The following is a 19,878-nucleotide window of genomic DNA, read 5'->3' on the forward strand; positions in this document are numbered from 1 at the left end:
ATATTTTATTTTATTATTTTTTACTATTTAATTTGTAAAAATGTGTATACACACACACACACACACACACACACACACACACACAGGTAGGAAAACATTTAGTATACACATCCAGAAATGCATACACTATTATATATTGTACATATATTTATTAGTTTCAGGTTGGCCATTCTTATATTTTGCTCGTTTGTGTTGTTGTGTTTTGCACATCTCTGTTGCTTGTGGGGCTCGCACACAAGAATTTCACTCGCATGTGCTGTGCCAGTGTGCCTGCACATGTGATGTGACAATAAAAGTGATTTGATTTGATTTGATTTGACAATCCCAAATACCAAAAACTGTATCTGAGTTCCACAGAAGCAATCTCTAATACCACAAACATTATCTCAATTACAAGAAATCAATCTCTAATACCAAAAACCTTTTCTCAGTTGCAAGAACACAATCTCAAATACCAAGAGCTGTATCTTAGGTTCTCTTGCTGCCATGGCTGAATTTGTCCTGTATGTTTACAGTTTTTCCCAATTGTTTACACACAATGACTTGTACTTCAGACACAATGACAACATGTAAGTGATGCACCAACCCACTGAACCAATTCTGATAAACTACAAGCACAATTCCTGCTTTGCACTCAAATTGCAGCTTTTAAAACACACTTTTTTCAAAACACTACACATAATTTTCTGCATTTGGCAAATTTTTATGTCTTAATTCTACACAAGTCTATTGTTTGCACAAGAAACACACTGTCATTAAAAATTGTAAACTCTGTTGCCCTACTTTACATATTACAGTTTTTCTCAAATGCTAAAACACATGTCACAAACGTTACCACCAGGTCCCCCAATGTCCAAACACAACACCCTTCTCTAAAGCTACATAAACACAACCACACCTTCCCACTGCAAAACTCAAACTCCCACACCAAGAGAGCAGCTCGAAGCTGTCAAAACTGTAAACACTATACACAGCATTACACACTACAGCAAAACAATTGAAAACACAATGCTCAATTTGTGAGAAGGTTCTTTGGTTCATAACTGCCAATGCATATTTTTATAAACTGTACAGTAACGGATCGTCATAGAACCCTGCAGAGGATTAGGCATTTAGATTTGTGAGTTTCACATGAAGACTATAAATCTATAAAAACATCCTGCATGTACGTACACTACTGTAACACAACTCAATGCAAAAACAGAATCTATCGCACACAACAGTACTCTCGGAAACATGATCAGGGTGTGAAGTCTTTTTTATTGTCTACACGGTCATTTTACAGTATTACACACAGTCACTGTGCGGCATCATGTCGCCGAGCTGCATTGGGCCACATCACCTCATCCACATCACAGGCTATATTGTCCCTTGCTAGGCACCGCGGGAAAAACGCCCTGGAATGGCGAATCCATCCCTGGAAGGCCTCCACTGGGATGTCAGCACAGGCCAGCTCCATTGCCCGTACGAGGTTCTCTCTTGTGTATGGCTGTCTGTCATACACCTTCCATCTCCATGATGAGAAGAACTCCTCTATAGGGTTCAGGAAAGGGGAGTAGGGTGGCAGACAGACGTTTAAAAAGTGGTCACTGTTGGTGGTGAACCACTCTCTGATTTGGTGTGTTTTGTGGAAGCGGACGTTGTCCCAAATGATCACATACATGTGATGTGCTAGCCTAGGATGGTGTTGTTGATGGTGCAGGAGGATGTCTTTTAGCTCCTCTAGGAAGGTGAGGAGATGTTGGGTGTTGTAAGACCCAAGGACAGCATGCCGGTGGACAAGCCCCTCCGTACCCATAGCTGCACAAAGAGTAATATTACCCCCCCGTTGGCCAGGAACCTCAGTGATGGCTCTTTGGCCAATGATGTTACGGCCTCTTCGCCTTCGTTTCTGGAGGTTGAAGCCAGCCTCATCCAGGAAGAGGTACTCATGGGGTCTGGCCATCGCGTCCAACTGCATTATCCTCTGTGAACATGGAAAAGCGTACAGGTGTTCAGAACGGTCAATCAGGTAGCACAGTATTGTCCAGAAGTAATGTAGGCCACTAAGCAACACAGTATGTCCACTAACTGTACTGTGAACATGGATGTATACGTACTTGCACATACTCGTAACGTTGTCCTATGTGTCGCGCAGAGTTGCGCTCAAAGGGAACCCTGTAGACCTGTTTCATCCTCATCTGTTGGCGCCGGAGAACTCGGTCTATTGTGGACACGCTGACAGCATCAATGTTCTCAAAGTTTACATTATCTGCAATGACTTTGTCTCTGATCTCTCGGAGTCTAATGCAGTTGTTCTCACGGACCATATCTGCAATGAGGGTTTCTTGTGCCGCTGTGAATATGGCAACCCTCCCACCTCTATGTGGCATTCTTTCAGCTCTAAAGAAAGAAACATGTGTTGTCAATTGACTGATTTATATGTAAAACTACATGTAAAGTAACAGACCACTTTCACAGGCCTGTAAAACTGTAGTGTGACAAAGAAAGCAATAGCGTACTATACCTGTTGTGTTGTCTAAATGCCTTGATAATGGTGGCCACGGTGGACCTACTCAGGTTTGGATGTACTCTTCGTCCCGCTTCAGCCATTGTCATGCCATGGACAATGACATGATCAATTACTGTTGCTCGCATATCATCTGTTATGATGGTGCGAGGTTGTCTTCTTCTCCCACCTGGACCTTCTCCTCTCTCTTGTTGGCCTCCTTCTCTTCCTCCTCTACTCCGAACTCCTCTTCTTCTTAGGCCTTCACCTCTTCCTCCTCTGATCTCAACCCCTCTTCCTCTTTGGCCTGCAGCTCTTCTCCTTCCGCACGCTCGAATGCCTTCATCCATTGTGATTGTTTGGCATCTTCACCAAACTATGCTTTCATAGGTGGGGTCACATCATTAGCAACAGGTGTCTTCAATTTTGAGTCGTTGTGTGTAGTGACTGACGCCAGGTGTGTTCCCTGTGTTCACAGATTGGTGACTGTGGCAAGCATTTTGCATCACATGGGCTTTCATTTGAGAATATGAGCAGAGTTGTTTTGCAACATGTGTTTTAGCAAGGAAAAATGTGTTTAGATTTATGAGTACAGAGGGTTGTGTTTTGTGAATTGTGTCTTCATGTGACATGTGTTTATGGTACTGGAATATGGTGGCTACATTTAGTAAATGTGTTTAGACTACTGGTCATTTGGGTTACAGGATTGGCTTTTGTGTTTTAACATTTGAGAAAAACTGTAAATAAACTGCTTCTACCGAGAAACTAATAATACACTACGTTGAGCTAGTTGCAGCCCACTTTACCTTCCACATTTAATTTTGTCTAAAACTGGCTTCTGTAGCAATAATACATTAGAATTTTTTCTGGAGACGCGGCCATAAGTTCAGTACATTGAAGTCGAGGTTTTGAAGTTGGTTATGATGTCGGTTGAGTCTTTTGTTGATGCGGCCATGAAATTAATATAGAAGTAAGGAAAAGCAGATGCTGGCTTACGGTGCAGTTGAACGCTGGCAACGCGAGAGTGCAACACGTCCGTAGGTTTTGGTCTATGATACGGCCGTGTTCCGGTGGTGCGGCCGGGAAGTGCAGTAGTGGTTGGTGCTGGTTTCAGTACATTGAATAGAGGTTTGACGGTGGTTTGTGGTGCAGTGGTGCAACGAGGGCTGCGGTCATAAATAATAAGTAAAATTTTACTTGCCATGAAATAAAGGTAAAGCAGAACCTGGTTTATGGTGTCAGTAAGAGCCTCGGGGACGCAGGCATCACTTTTATGATGCGATTTTGCCCCGTTGTGGCGGCCATAAACGCAGAGAAAGGGGTATTTTGATCTTTGGTTGTTGTGCTTCAGAAGAATTTTAACAGTTGAGCTCAGAGGTTTCTGTGCAAATTTCTGCTGATGAAGCGCGTTCTCTGTGTGTCTCACTGTGGGTGCGAAGCTGCGGAGCGCGCTCTGGGTGAAAGGCGCGCTCCGGGTGCTGTTTTGAGTGTGAGTGAGGCGCGCTCTGAGTGTGTTTTTTGTGAGTGTGAAGTGTGAACACAGTGACAGTGACGGTTGATGTGTTTGAATAGGAGGACATTAGAGCAAAGACACATTTTAGGATCAAAGGTTGATGCCTAGTGTACCTGTGGAAACTAATTTTGTTCATGGTTTGGCAACCCCCCTGTCTGTAGACGTGCAGGCAGGTTAAGTGCCGAGGTGGCGACTTGGGAACTGAGGACTCCCGCTTAGCTACGGAATAACACTGGAACCGCAGCGTAATCACGGGTTCACATTTATTCCGGACTAGAACAAGACACATTTTGCGAACAAAGGTTGAGTCTAGATTAGTAAAGAAATAAAAAAGGTTGAATTCCTCGTTTCAGTGGTTGAAATTGTTGTGTGCCTGTCCCCTGACGAGTGTGAAATTAAATAAAGAGGGAATTTAGAGCCACATAGAGATAGACGGGCATAATTGGGTGTATTACTCTGTGGTGTAATAAAAATAAAAAGAGAGATAGTAAGAGGTGTGTAGTGGAGAATTATAGAGGAGTAGAGAGAGGAATGTGTTGGGAGACTGGCGTGCAGTTTACGCTGTCAAGGTAGGCGTGTTGCCTGCTTATCTGTTTAACATGTGATGAAAATGAAATTAAATAAATCTCTTAGTGTGTTAATACAGGAAGCTGCGGACCTGGACCAACTTCCCCCACAAGCACAGCGGTCGAAGCAAAATTATAGGTAATGGGAACCACACCCAGCACGAATCAGCAGCTGTGAAACAGACAGCAGCGAGGAGAGAATTAGAGGAGGAATTAAGAGAAGTTTTTAACTCATAAAATTGGGGCCAACGGACTTGTGGAGGTTGGGAAGGCGTCCGGAGCATCACAACAAAAGGTGAAACAAAAACACACACAAGCAGAGAAATGTGAGAGAAAGGCTCCTTTTAAGGTAACACCTAGTTTGAGAAAAAGTTAAAATTAATCTGCTTGCCTACAAACGCACACACATGCAATGAAGAAACAGCTTACACTCATGAACATGTGAAGATTTTCCAGCAAGGTTAAAGAAAAATTAACATACTTAAATAATAAAGTTTATACATTACTGACAAATAAACCCTCTGAGTTGCAGGACAACAATTAAAAAAAAAAAAAAGAAACACTGGTCTAACCAACCAGGGAAGACACAACAAATTTAGTGGTAAAAAGAGTCAAATTGTGACATGTTTTCTGCTGATTGATTAATAAAAGTGATTACTGAATGAAAGAAAAGTCCATTTTTGGGCTTTTAAACATGATCTTAAGAATTTTAATATGTACCTGTGTTGTCCTGTCAGCTTAGTGGGTCATGAGTTGATTATATGGTGAGAAAAAAAAAAAAAAAGGGGGAGAGAAGGCTGACACAGGGCCTGGCCCCGTTGTGTCTCCCCTCTGAATAACAGCCAACACAACATCATTTTCCTGTTCGTTTGTTTTTGTTTTTTGTTTGTTTTTTGTTTTGTTTTGTTTTTTCTCTTTATGCTTAATTACAGGCTGCTTTGAAAGCCGAGGCTGACTGGACTCCTGCTCTCCCCTCTACGTGACCCTGACCAAATGCTGCAACAGCTGGACCCACAACAACGACCTGAAAATGTCAACAGTGCTGCAGGAATGCGATCTCATGCAGCAGAGACGGAGAGCACTAAACCTAAGGCCCGTTTCACTACACGGAGGAAAATTCTCAGACAGCTTCAGCTGACAGAGCTGTGACGAGACGCCCGCCAAGCCCGAATGAAAAGTAAGGCCGAGCAAAAGAATGCTGACCTTGATAACTCTGCATTAACACTGTGCAGGACAGTGATGGACCAACACGGATGATCGGGCGGCGAAAAGGGCGTGACCGAGACAGGAGGAGTAACTGAGGACAGAAGGCACCTCAGAATGGACAAAAAACACAGAAGAAGATGCAGGTTTCACCTGCGGTGAGCATGGACACTGGAGAAAGGACTGCCCCAATTGGGGTCAGAACCAGGACGGACAGAACTTCGAGCAGCAGCAGCAGCAATGGTCGCAAACGAACTGAAAAGGAGGAGGGCAGGACCCCAGGGCATGCTTCAGGCTGTGGTTTACCCAGAACACCAGAACAGGAAAGTGATGAACACAAACACCCACACACACACATACATCTACATGCACTGATTCAGAATGAAGTGAAATACACACATGAACACAGGTGCACTCATTGATTGAGTGAGAAATGACACACACACACACACACACACACACACACACATTAGAATGCTGATTCACTGAGAAGTGATGCACACACACATACACATGCACACGCTTGTGCAATGAAGAGTGATCCACACGCACACACACACACACGCTGATGCAATGAAGAATGCTTTGCTTATGCTGATATGCAAAATGCTGCACACAAACATCCCGATACATAATTTTTATGAGGAGCCATTGATTACCATTGATTACTTAGAATGTGTTATATGACACCTAGAGGGCATTTATGTAGAGTTAATAAGGTTTAAAACGGTTTGGTTCTGAAAACAATGTCTGTGCGTGATGTCTGTTTATGGCTCAAGGCCTTGACTGAATTTTTTGCTGTGCTTCACACAGCCCTGATGAGGAACAGTGGCACAGAGTGAAAATGATGAATTAATAGTGTAAGTTTTAGGTCTGAGTACGGCATTTTCTGTGATTGAGTTTTAATTCAAGGAGGAACAAAAGGTGTTACGGCACCTGAGGTTCTCATTCCCACACAATATTGTCCCGGCAGGAAGCAAAACGTTCCTGTGAATTTCTGGTTGATTGTTTGGTTTTGCTTAGCGCTAGCTTGATTTTATCAGTGAGCTTTGGCTTGTGTTCTTTCTCGTGAGCTAGAGAGGGATATCTTTATGCTTGGACATGTCTGCAACGGGCCCTAGTTTGTGTTATTGTTATTAGTGTTTTGTTGGTTACGTCTGTTTTCGTTTTGTTACAGTGCACTGAGGAAAAAACATCTGAGAGGTGTGATCCACCGGTGGTGATATGGTGATATTTTGTGAGTTCATGATTTAACAATCAGCTCTTTAAACCAGGCCTGAAAGATTGAGATTTAAAGCGCTATAAAATATTATTACTGTAAACAGTTGCAAAGTGTGCTTCTCCATGATTGTAATTGGCTTGGGAGAAATTCACTTATAGGAACACTGATCACATGAGCAGTTCTGAGTCTAAAAGGATTGCACCGAGTCAATCCGGTCCAAAAAACAAGGAAGTGTTTTCCTTTTAAAATGATGACGTCATCTTGCTGGTGATGGATGCTCGAATAGGTTGCGCGGGAGACTCCATTATCAGCAACATCTGGTATGAATGTGTGTGAATGAATGCATGTGACTGGACTGTGACAAACTGACGACTGAAAGTTTTAACTGACTTGATATTGAGACAATGACTGCACCAACTTTAGGATTAGTAAATGCCAACAAACAATTCACCCAGCCGGCAAGAGAAGGGTGGATGCTTCGATTTGTTTTGTTTTGTTTTTGCAGGAGCAGGACGATAAGAGAGACTGAAGAGGAGAATTTCTGATGCTTTTTGAGATATGATGTCACTAACCTTTTCTTTTAAGTTTCTAGCTCCTGTGAATTGACACATGGGAGTGTGTCAAAAAAGGGGGAAGTGGAAGTTGAGTTTGAACATCAAACAATGGTGATATGAAAATTTTTATGAGTTTATTTTTGTGTTTAATAATTTAGCTATGGTAAAACTTAAGCTTATAATGTGTTAGACTTAGAGATGGTTCATTAATTTTTGATTACTTTTACACACACATAGATTATGATTAGAATAACTCCTGAACATAATATTTTAAACCAAATTTGAATCATTAGAAGAACAATGGATAACAATATTAGATTATCAAGCCTAGGGAGAGAGGTGTTTTGGTTTTCTGTCTCTTGCAGAGGAAGGAACAGACACCAGACGGGGACTCGGAGATATGAGGACCCTTCACAGCAGAGACAGATGTAGGGACTGCCGAGACAGCAACTGAGGTCAAGTGTCATGACAGTTGGGCTCCTTGAGAAGATGGATCCCACAAACACAGCAATAACCATGAAGGGGTTGGCGAAAAACCAGGAACACCAGACCAACGAGGTTCGAGAGGCTCTTGGCAAAAAGGGGGACATGGCGGTGACCCCAAAACATACAGATCTTTGTTTGTAATCGGGGCAGAATAATCATCAGAACTGTGCAATGACTAAAGGGTGGTCTAACCCCGGAGGTCGAAGAAAGAAGCTGAGAATCACCCAACTGGAAGATACTGGTAGCTGCAGCAATAAAATAAAGGTTAAAAGCTCCTTAGACAGAGGTTCTAGTCTAAGTACATTTGAAAGGCATCAAAGGGGGTGGAAAACTGGAGCACAAAAATAAAGCTGTGGGAGAATTGGGGAGTGATGGGAGTGTCATCTGTAACTGCTGTTATGGTTGTAAATCTAACTTTGCTTGCATCTGAACTGCGTGAACACAGAGGTCATCTCACATATGGTCCAACCGTTAAAGGGGGACAGAGGGCCTCAGGATCAAGAAGACCTGGACCTTGCAATGCTGGAGTGCATGTTGTAAGTGATCTCTTTGAGAAAAGAGATCAAAGGGGGAATTGTGATATTATTCTGTTATTATATGTTACCTTATATATGTAATCAAAATAGTTGAATTATGTTAACTGCTGTAGATCATATTATACCCTTTAACATAGAGTGTGTGATTAGTATGTAGTCTTAGTTTGCATTATACTTCTGACTTAAAAGAGTGTGAAAATCATTCGATCTATTGGTTTGACACTGTTGAATGTATTACACTGTTTCTTGACATTTCATACTGCTGAATCATGAAGAGAATGTTGTGTGCGGAGGACCTTGTCCAGATAATGGAAGAAACAGACCACATTCCTTTTGAGAAGAGCAGAAAGACAGGGAGCTGAGGTCATAACTTAGGCGCCGTGAGAGAAAGAATGTGAATGTTTAGGCTTTTACGACTGGGTGGGGGCCACTAGAGGGTATAAGAAGCTGAGTAACCCGTCACCATTTTGAGACTTGCTGTGACCCTCTTCATGCATGTCTCCCCATCATGATGGTTCAAATGCTCATAAGTGTTGAATTGTATGGAAATAAATGATTGTTGATTGAGCATTTATACACCGAGTATTGTCCTTCCTTCAGCCCAAAGATTCAAAGAATTTGGAGATTTCAACAAAACCTATCATTAATTGGTCCTTCGATGCCGGAGCCCTGGAATCGCATTCACTTTGCCTCCGCGAACACATCGGACTACAAACACGCACATTACCAACTCCGGAAGACGATCAAAGCAGCCAAACGTGAGTACAGGGACAGGGTGGAGCAACAGTTTGACAAACCTCGGAGTATGTGGCAGGGACTAAACACGATCACAGACTTTAGAGGGAAAACCAGCACACCGCAGACCACGGCCTCTCTGTGTGAGGATCTAAACGTATTCTACGCTAGATTCGACACAGCGAACACCATGAGACCGGACAGTGTGCGCACCGCGGATGACGTCAGTGCGCACACTGTGTCTGAGGAGGATGTGCGGAGGTGCTTCAGGAAGGTGAACGCGCGCAAAGCTACTGGTCCGGACGGGATTCCCGGCCGCGTCCTCAAGTCATGCGCGGCTCAGCTGGCTGGAGTGTTCACACACATCTTCAACCTTTCCCTCTCTCTGTCTGTAGTCCCAGCCTGCTTCAAAATGGCCACCATCGTCCCTGTACCCAAATCCTCCACCATCTCCTCATTGAACGACTGGCGACCTGTAGCCCTGACCCCCATCGTGAGCAAATGCTTCGAGACGCTGGTCAGGGACTTCATCCGCTCTGCACTACCCGACTCACTGGACCCTCTACAGTTCGCATACCGCCACAACAGGTCCACTGATGATGCCATAGCCCTGACACTACATACTGCCCTGTCACACCTGGAGAAGAGAGACACGTATGTGAGAATGCTGTTTGTAGATTACAGCTCAGCATTCAATACCATCGTTCCCTCGAAGCTGGACAGGAAACTGCAGGATCTAGGACTGAGCAGCTCCCTCTGCAGCTGGATCCTTAGCTTCCTGTCTGACAGACGCCAAGTGGTCAGACAGGGCAGCATCACCTCATCCCCCATCACACTGAACACTGGTGCTCCACAGGGGTGTGTACTGAGCCCTCTCCTGTACTCACTCTACACCTACGACTGCACAGCCACTAACAGCTCCAACATCATTGTGAAGTTTGCGGACGACACTACAGTGGTGGGTCTTATCACCAACGGTGATGAGACGGCTTACAGGGAGGAGGTCAGCACCCTGACCCACTGGTGTCAAGACAACCATCTCACCCTCAACGTCGCAAAAACAAAGGAGTTGATAGTGGACTTCCGGAGGTGCGGAGAAGTACACACCCCCATCACCATCAACGGCGCTGCTGTGGAGAGAGTGAGCAGCTTCCGGTTCCTTGGAGTACATCTGGCTGAGGATCTTACGTGGTCAGTACACACAAACAAAACAGTGAAGAAGGCGCAGCAGTGCCTCTTCTTTCTCAGGAGACTGAAAAGATTCGGCATGAGCCCCCGCATCCTCAGGACCTTCTATCACTGTGCCATTGAGAGCATCCTCACTGGATGCATCGCCACCTGGTTTGGCAACAGCACCGCCTACAACTGCAAAGCTCTCCAGCGAGTAGTGCGGTGCTCTGAACGGATAATTGGAGGTGAGCTTCCCTCCCTCCAAGACATCTACAGGAAGCGCTGCCTGAGGAAAGCGGGGAGGATCATCAAGGACTCCAGTCACCCCAGCCATAAACTGTTCAGACTACTTCCATCAGGAAGGAGGTTCTGCAGCATCCGGTCCCGTACCAGCAGACTGAGAGACAGCTTTTTCCATCAGGCCATCAGACTGCTGAACACTTCATAGACACCTCAGCTTCACTACGGGAACTTCAACACTATGCACTCCACACACTGTATATAAATGCCACTTGTTTTGCACATATTCAACTCTGTATATTTTTATATATTTTATTTATTATTATTATTATTATTATTATTATTATTATTATTATTATTATTTTATTTTATTTTTTTTTACTATTTAATTTGTAAAAATGTGTATACACACACACACACACACACACACACACACACACACACACGTAGGATAATATCTAGTATACACATCCAGAAATGCATACACTATTATATATTGTACATATATTTATTAGTTTCAGATGTAGCCATTCTTGTATTTTGCTCGTTTGTGTTGTTGTGTTTGCACATCTCTGTTGCTTGTGGGGCTCGCACACAAGAATTTCACTCGCATGTGCTGTGCCAGTGTGCCTGCACATGTGATGTGACAATAAAAGTGATTTGATTTGATTTGATTTGATTTGAGGAGAGACACGTTGCAAGACTGACGTCAGCCAGGAAGTTCCTGTGGATTCGCTGTCTGTCTTTTCTCCTCGATGAATGACGATCGGCGGGATTCGAGGCTGATATTACACGCTAAGCAACGCCGAGTAAGTTTAAAGAGGCCGACTCTATAACCGTGTCGTTGTGCAGTCTCCGCCATTTTGTGAGGCGTTGAGAAGTTCGCTACTTTGTGCAGCGATACCCGGGTTCCTCGCTACTGTGTGCAGCGAGAGGTTCCTTGCTACTTTGTGGAGCAAAAGGTTCCTTACCGCTTTGTGGGGTAAGAGGTTCCTCGCTACTTTCTGCAGCGAGAGGTGAGTTCTCCGCCGCTTTGTGGGGAGTTGAGAGGTTCCGCGGGGTCCAGTTTGTGCTGGACAGTAGGCCTATTTTGTGTTGTTGTCATTTTCGTCGTTGTTGTTGTTGTTGTTGTGTGTGAGTGTGTGCGGAGCAGAACATGTGGTCTGTGACACCGACTGTTGTTGTTATCATGGGTTTCTAAGCAACCAAGAGTGAGTTGGAGGGAGACAGACGTTTGTGCTGGACTTTGCTCCTGGCAGCACAAAGTATTTATGTAAAAAAGAGAGAGAGGGAAGGCTCCACAGCTGCGCGGGTGCACGCGAGCGCGGTCGCGCGGGTTTCACGCGGACCTGAGCCGTGCGGTTAATCGCAGGCTTATAAATGGAAGAGATTCAAATGTTAGAAGTTTTCAGAAAACACACCAGCCTTGAAGAGCGTGTGGAGAAGGCCTGCCACATCAGCAGCACTTAAGATGTGCTCTGGTGAGGGGCTTTCCCCCACCCCCTTGCTGACACAAAATGTTAACTCTTTAGCTTGCCCTGATCAACAACAGCCTGTGTGCCAGACCATAGACGTAATTGAGGTGGATAGTTGTTAAAAGTAATCTACATTAAGCTTGTGGTTGCTCATATTCAGTACAATGACATGTGAGGTGAAGTGATATAGGTAAATATTTAAACTAATGAAGTGCATAGAGGCACTTGACCTGTGTGAAAGACTGTCGTCTTATTATGAGCCATTGTTGAGATATAGAGCACGCCTGTGAAAACAACTAAAATGCTGAACCTGTTAGGATGCCTGGGTCGTTGACCCAGGGTTTTTGAGTTTATTATATTATTTATACTTTCTAGTTTTTGGTTTCTTTGAGTTCTGTCTTATGGCTTATGTCTCTGTCTTCTTTAGTTGCTCTGTCTCCCCTATCACCTGCATCCCCTTGTCTAGTTTGCGTATATATGTATCTTAAGTTCCTATATCCCCGTGTTCAGTCAGTGTTTGTGTCTGCCCTGTTCCCACGTCTCTGTTCCCTCATAAGAGCCTGTGTCTTTGTTCAGTCTGTGTTATGCGTTTCCTGTTTTACTTTGAAGGTCTGTGTCTTATCTCAGTGTGTTCAGTTTACGCTTCTTTGGTCTCGTCAGTTCTGATTTGTCCCAGCTGTGTTTCCCTCCTGTTACCCATTCCCTGATTGCTCCCTCTGTGTATTTAAGCCCAGTGTTTCTCTGTGTCTGTGTCGCGATCTACCGTTTATTTTGCTGTGTGTTTTGCCTGTCCACCGGTGTAAGTTTATTTTGAGTTTTTTTCCAGTTATGTCATGTTTGCGTTCAGTAGTGATGGCCAAATGAAGCTTTCCGAAGCACTGAAGCTTGTATTGAAAAACGGTTCATTACTCGAAGCTTTTCAACACAGTCCTCTCCGGTGACATCTGGTGGCGAATATTTTGAAGAGCAGCTTGAATCTGCAAAATAAAACGGACTGCTCAATTATCACTGCTCACTCAAGAGTGGAGTTCTCTCCGATATTGGGCCACCGTTCCGTTGCTTTGAACATGTAATTGGTTTTGTTTCTCGATTGGGGGGGCTGAAAAAATGTAATGCGTATTTGCGTAATACATTTTGATCAATAAACTTTCCCTATTTAAACATGCACTATGGTGTGGCCTTTCTTTGCTCATAACTCCTTGATGTTGGTAAATACAATAAGTGAGCAATATATATAATATACATATGAGAATGCACAGCACATTATGGAGTATGCCCCTGCTGTGGAGTCCTGCCTCCATCTACTTGTCGTTTAATCACTGGACAGTTGGACAGATTCATACAAAATATTAGATGAGGCCAATTGTCCTATACATATTTTTGACCTAGGGGTGGGATTGATTGTGAACTGGAAAGGGAAAATGCTTAGGGGGCTGAGTACGGCTGCATCGTTACTGATTTGTAGAATCATTTTGATTCGATACAGGATCCGATTCAATTTGATTGGAATCTGGAAAGTTTTGCCTCAGTCAGAAATATTACAATTCTGGTCATGTATCGGTATATATCCATAATTTCGTATCTATTAAAAGAAAGCTGACACATGTGAGACTTAATTAGAGATGTAAACAGAGAGTTATGAAACCTGCAGCTGCAGAAGCCAGCGAAGAAAAAAGAGGCAAACACAGCGCGGACCCGACGACACACCAAAATCTGATTCTGACGCGTCGGGTCCACGCTCTGCGTTTACGTTTGTATGCAGAATCCGTAAACCTGCTCCCAGTTACTGTTTTAGCTGCATGGTGTTTGACGACATGTTGTGAGGTTTAACCTGAGATGCTGGCGTTTCAGGCATAATAACGTTAATTTACAAATCGACACAGGATTGTAATGAATCAATATCACTTTATTCAATTTAGTATGGATTGTAATCAGAAAGGCGATAATCAAAACCCACCCCTAATCAAGAACTTGCAAAGTAAAAACATGATCTATGTCAGGTAGCCCTTTTGTTATTTACATTTAAAAAGAGGATTAGTGTTACTGTGTGCTGGCTGAGTCTGTTTCTTTTCTTAGAAATAGTTTCTTCTGCCCTGGAGAAAATCCGCTTGCATGGAACAGAAGAGGCTGTGGAGTGCAGGAACTACACTGCAAGCTGGTAGATATGCAGGTATTCCTGGGTCCTGCAGACTATCACCTAACAACAATAAACAAAATGATTTTCTAAACTGTGTAGCAATGTAATGTACCTGTGCATGTGCAATGACAATAAAGTTGAATTCTATTCTAATTCTATTCTAAAGTTTCACATCTCTTACAGTGGAGAAAAGACAAAAGACTCCCTCCCCCCCACACACACTCTGGGTCCTTTGTGTGTGAATGCCTCCCTCCAACTTCCTGAGATACTATCTGTTAACAGTATGAGTGTGAGAGACATTGAGACATGCAAAAATCCAGTGGCACCAAGGCATTATACAATAAAATGTGAATAATACAAAAAAGAAATTCTTCCATACATAATATCATTTGCCAAGCTTCAATAAACTGCTTCTGGAGGAGGAATAAGTGTGCTCCCTTATGGAGTACCACTTATGGTCCATTCATTTTTTGACACAAACAGAGAAAATGTAAGGGAACAGACACAGCACTTTTAACAGCTCGACTTAAGGTGGGCGTCTATTGTCTCATGTAGTCTGGAAGATGAGTGGATGGTGGGGTGGGTGCAGTTTTCTCTGTGGTGGGGTTGGGTGGACCGTCCCGGGCTCTGTGGGGCCGGGGAGCGCTGCTGTGCTGGGCCCCGGTCTGGGCCCCGGTCTGGATGGGCCTGGGCCCCCTTTCCCTGGCGGGTCGCGGAGTATGGGAGTGCCTTCTGGGGTCAGTGGAGGAGCTGGCCCCAGGGAGGGGTCACCTGCCCCTCCCTTCCTTCCCTCCCCATCTCCAGCTGCCTCCCTCTTCCCGCTCCACCGCAACCACCCACACATGCAGGGCCTTGGAGTAGGGGTATGTCACCAGGGTGCAGAGGAGGCTACCCCCCCCTCTGTCCCCTTCTGGCTGCCTCTGCCTCAATTTTATCCCACAACTTAGACATTCACATTACTCACACCCTCATTACACATACATATAGGATCTTGGGGGTGGGCACGATACAGTCTAGGGCTGCCACAAACGATTATTTTGATAGTCGACTAGTCACCGATTATTTATGCGATTAGTCGACTAATCAGATCATCATCCACTGGACGTAAAACTACAGCTTATTGCACCAGCAGCATCTGCTCTTATATAACTATCATTAGCTTACAGCTTTAAGCTTTTAAGGTGCTAACTAAAAATAAAGACAAGATGATAGTTTATTCAATTTTAATGAAATTTGCAGATTGTTTCGGTGAAGTTTAATAAACTCCTTGCTATCTAAAATATAACAGGACACCGGAGTAAATTCTCGAGCATCTCACACTTCTGATAATCAGTTGTCTGCTTGACGTTTATTCAGCTGTGTAAAAACTATAACTTTAATCTCAGACAAACCGATTTACTCAGGAACAAATAAAATACTAAAAAAAAAAAGCCAAACAACAACATTTTTAAGTTATCTAAGTGACTCATATATCATGTTTAACCTGAGTAGCGAAAGACTGCGGTGGGTTTGAAAACAATTTGCCGGGAGTCCGGTGTTCTCACGGCACTAGTGACCTAGCCCCCGGCTAGCTATCAGCTAGTGTGTAACAGACGTCTCCGAAAACGTCGGAGCGCTTTTGAAAATATGTGGTGTCCTGATAAACTGAGCCGATATTTGAGGTTTACACAGCTACATTCTCGCCTGAAAATATGTTAAACGTTTATTTTGTGACCCAGAAAGAATAATAAGAGTAATATTAAAACTAACTAGCTACCGCCATTGTTGGAAACTAAGCTGGGCCGCGCTATGAATTCTGGGACACAGCTTCTTCTTCTTCGGGGTTTAACGGCAGCTGGCATCCTTGTACATGCAGTGCTGCCATCTTCTGTTTCAGTCCGTTATTACACTCTTAAATCCTGCTACTTATTCCTGCGTCTTTTGGGATCTTACAAAGCTTCAAACGACGTGTCGACTATTAAATCAGTCGTCGACGATTTAATAGTCGACGTAATCGTGACTAGTCGACAAATCGTGGCAGCCCTAATACAGTCCAAGTCCAAGTTACCATCAGGGTGTACACCTCACCCCTGGCGTCGTTGCCCACCTCTCAATTTTAAGTTCGTAGAGTACGCTTGGGGAGTGTGATCGTGTATACAGCATCTCTTTATGTCTGTCTCCACGTCGGTTGAGTGTGGAGTAAGTGCATATGAGAGCATGAGGGTGGGAATGGATGTTTGTGTCTGTGTGTGCCTGTATGTCTGTGTCTATATGTCAGGTTGGGTATCAGACACCACCTCTCTGGGGACATCTCGGGCCCTCCAAGGTTTGGAGGCCTATCTCCCCCCACCACCACTTCCCCTGCCGGTGGCGGACTCCCTCAGGTGTCGGTGCGTTGGTGGTTCTTTGTATCTGGGGGTGGGCGTCCGAGTACACACCGGCTCACTCCTTGGCGGCCGCTTATTGGGGCTCGCTCGGGCCACTTCGGAGGTGGGGTGCCCCCGGCCTCTCGGCCTGGGGCTCGGTCACTCAGGCACAGCTGGCTGCCGGCGGAGCTCACGGGCGCGTCACTGCAACTCCCCCTGGCTTCTGCTCCGCGGCTGCTAAATGAGCCCTCATCTGGGACTCTCCTCAGCTCTTACTGGAACAGTGGCGCGGCTGCCCCTCTGTGGGTCTTCCTTGGTCTCTTGTGTTCTGGGGGCCTCTGGATGTCTGGAGTTTTGATCTCCTCCATACCTCCTTCATACCATAGAGGACAGGGCTGTGGCTCCCCACACTCCCTAGCAGATCATTACATGGAGAAACCTTTGGAATGCAATGCTGATCCACACAGGTATGCACACAGGTGTACACATGGGTATTCACAGACACGGACTACAGCTTTCTTGGCTGCTGCCTCAAAGCACATTGTGCGCTGTCTATCTTGCGTGCTGCACAATATCGTTTATTATTTAGTAACTACTGATATCTACTGCTAGCTAGTTTATTGTGATGGTGCTTTTTTTTCTTATTATGTTGCTCTTTGTTGTTTGCTTTCTCTGCTGTTTTTTTTCTCCATACAGGTGACCCAGGTGTTTTGTTTTTTTGCTTGTTTGTTTTTTTTTCTCTCTTCTCCCCTTTGGTTTTCTTTCTCTCCCTCTCTTTCTTTCATTCTTTCTCCCTGTCCTATCCCACAGTCATGTCTGTCCCGTTTGTACCAACTGAAAATAAAATAAATTAAAATAAATAATAATAAAGGTCAATCAAATGGACCAATATGGCAAGGCCATGATGATCCACTTGGTAAAAAATATCCGCTTGGCATCTTTCTTGGCCTTAAGACAACAATTCTGATGGCTATAGATCCAAACGGGACGAAAAAAAAACAAAAAAACAAAAAAACAAAAAAACAGCTCGACTTAACCAAAAATCAGCTGTTAAAACAAATCTATGAAAACGCTTGTTGCACAGTCGAGTTGGCGTAACAGAAAACGAAGCAGGAGGTTTAGCTGCCAGAAGTTTTTAAATAAGAATCATTGAATTGAAACAAAGAGCTTGATTAGCGTGAAAGTGAACTCGAGGCCTATCAGAGCTCTGATAAAGATGGCGTTTCTCCAAGCATCAGGAACTAATGTCTGAACAACAATTATTTCTGATTGATTCTTTATTGGTGTTTCTGTATACAAGATCTTACTGTCCAACATAAAGGATGAAGCTGGACTTTCACACCACACCAATGGTGCTGTTACATTGTCAACACACTATAACCATATTTTAGTCACTTCACCACAACTCATATCAGGACAGACTGTCAGAGGTTTACTGCCAACATAACAGCATGGAAAAAAAATAGCCATAGAAAAACTACGATTAAAAAAAGCATATACAATGCTATATAGGAATGTTTACACATTTCTAAGTACATTCAAACACAGCTGTTACCAACATAATGCAAAATATTACTGCTGAAAATGTCTCTGTGAAAAACAAGACTAGTTTTAAATGAGGATTAAAGCCTTTGCTGTTTATTAGATCAGCCACATGCATTATGATCCCTCAATACAATCATATTCTGCTTAGAACTGCATTCAGAACTATTGAGCCAACATTTTCAGCTTTTATGGCTGAAACATTTTCAAATGATCAGCTTCCAGCAATGAGTGAAACAGTAGGAGCATGTGGAGAGTTTGGAAAGATCCCATTAAGAAAGAGAAATCAAACATTTGGATTCATTTTAATGAGCTCAGACTCATTGAAGAAGCAGAGGAGCTGGTTGTGAACTGAGCTTCAGAGAAACACAACATACTGAAATTCACTGTGAAGCTTTGAGTGGAAAAAGACAGAAAACAACATGTGGATCCTGGAATAATGGGAGCTTCCATCTTTAAAGGACTGAAGAGGAAGAAGTTTACAAGAGATCATTTAGAAGAGTTTCAAACATCAACTGATTGAATCCACGAATCTGAAAACGTGTTTGTGAGTGAAAGAGACAGACATGTACAGACTGAACTATCTGTTCAACAGTCAAAGTGTTTCTCTAACAGGAGACACTCTTTACACTCCACTCAGCACAGGGACACTGAGGAATCAGGAGAGAGTCTAAACCCAGGATAAAGAGTTTGAGTGAATGTGGTGTTGAAGGTGTGGAGGTGGATCAGAGTGTCAGAGGAGACTCTGTAGAAGGACAGAGTGCCACCAGGACAGTCCACATACACTGCTACTCTGTTAGAGACAGAGGAGGAGGAGATGGATATTTTTGTACTATTGTGCCAGACAGAATGAGGACCATCATCAGAGCACCTCAGACTCCAGGACTGATCATTCCATCCAAACACACAGTCATCACTGCCTCCTTTCTTTCTGATTCTTCTGTAACTCACTGATATATAACCTCTTCCTCTCCACTCGACCTCCCAGTAACAGCGACCAGTCAGACCATTTCTACACAGCAGCTGAGGATGAACATCAAATCTGTCTGGATGATCAGGATATGACTGAACCTCCTCCACACGTGTCACCTTCCTGTTGTTGTCAGACAGTTGGAGCTTTGTGTTCACTGTGTTTGTGTCGATTGTGAGTTGACAGGAATCTGATGGAGAGAACAAACACAATCCAGCTGCAGTTATTGATCCATCATCTGTTCATTGATTGACACTTTGATGATGACTCCTGACATCAGAATGATAAAGATGGTTGAATGTGTGCTGCTTTGTTTTCATGAATCCCATTAAAAACACACTTACACTTCCTCAGACCTGATGTCAACCATCGGACTCCAGCAGGCTGCACCCTGAAAGGAGGAGGGGGGTCAGACCAGCACAGTCTCCATCAGCATGCACACATGGACATTACATGGCTCTCATACACATACTGTTAGACACTGATAAAGGAACAGTCCAACATTTTCACAAATACACTTCAATCAATTTGTGGACCAAACTGCTGATGATTTGGACTGATCCTGGATCTGTCAGTACTGTATTGAATGTAGGAGTGATGGTTATCAATGAGTTTCAGTTGTTCTCCTGACTGAAGTTTGTTCCGTTTACAGCATCCAGCCATGCGATTGCATTTGACGCTTACCATCGGGAACCC

The 19,878-nt window shown here is 43.9% G+C and overlaps 2 protein-coding genes across 2 annotated transcripts in view; both read right to left on the reverse strand.

Annotated features, from left to right (window-relative positions):
- Positions 1-1,297: 1,297 nt before the first annotated feature.
- Positions 1,298-2,401, reverse strand: LOC146672842 (uncharacterized). Its single transcript, XM_085402605.1, has 2 exons — positions 2,100-2,401; positions 1,298-1,966 (listed from the first exon to the last, which is right to left on the reverse strand). The coding sequence occupies exons 1-2, from the start codon at positions 2,370-2,372 to the stop codon at positions 1,298-1,300; spliced, it is 942 nt and encodes a 313-aa protein (XP_085258731.1). The 5' UTR covers positions 2,373-2,401.
- A 15,519-nt stretch (positions 2,402-17,920) lies between these two features.
- LOC146672843 (protein NLRC3-like) overlaps positions 17,921-19,878 on the reverse strand; it is a 71,570-nt gene continuing 69,612 nt past the window's right edge. The window contains exons 9-10 of the mRNA XM_085389651.1: positions 19,527-19,573; positions 17,921-19,372 (exon numbers count right to left, since the gene is read on the reverse strand). Coding sequence (XP_085245777.1) covers positions 18,849-19,372; positions 19,527-19,573 — 571 coding nt within the window. The 3' untranslated portion in view covers positions 17,921-18,848. The remainder of the gene's footprint in view (positions 19,373-19,526; positions 19,574-19,878) is intronic.

Source organism: Rhamphochromis longiceps, linkage group LG3 (assembly GCF_057381845.1).
Source record: "Rhamphochromis longiceps isolate RC_006_pf linkage group LG3, R_longiceps_female_GT1.1, whole genome shotgun sequence".
In the NCBI taxonomy this organism is placed as follows: domain Eukaryota; kingdom Metazoa; phylum Chordata; class Actinopteri; order Cichliformes; family Cichlidae; genus Rhamphochromis; species Rhamphochromis longiceps.

Bases quoted from the DNA above. Each gene is read 5' to 3' on its own strand.
- LOC146672842 (XM_085402605.1), bottom strand. From the start codon at position 2,372: ATGCCACATAGAGGTGGGAGGGTTGCCATATTCACAGCGGCACAAGAA. The intron at 1,967-2,099 runs GTACGTATACAT...CCATGTTCACAG, and splicing joins AACGTTACGAGTATGTGCAA to AGGATAATGCAGTTGGACGC.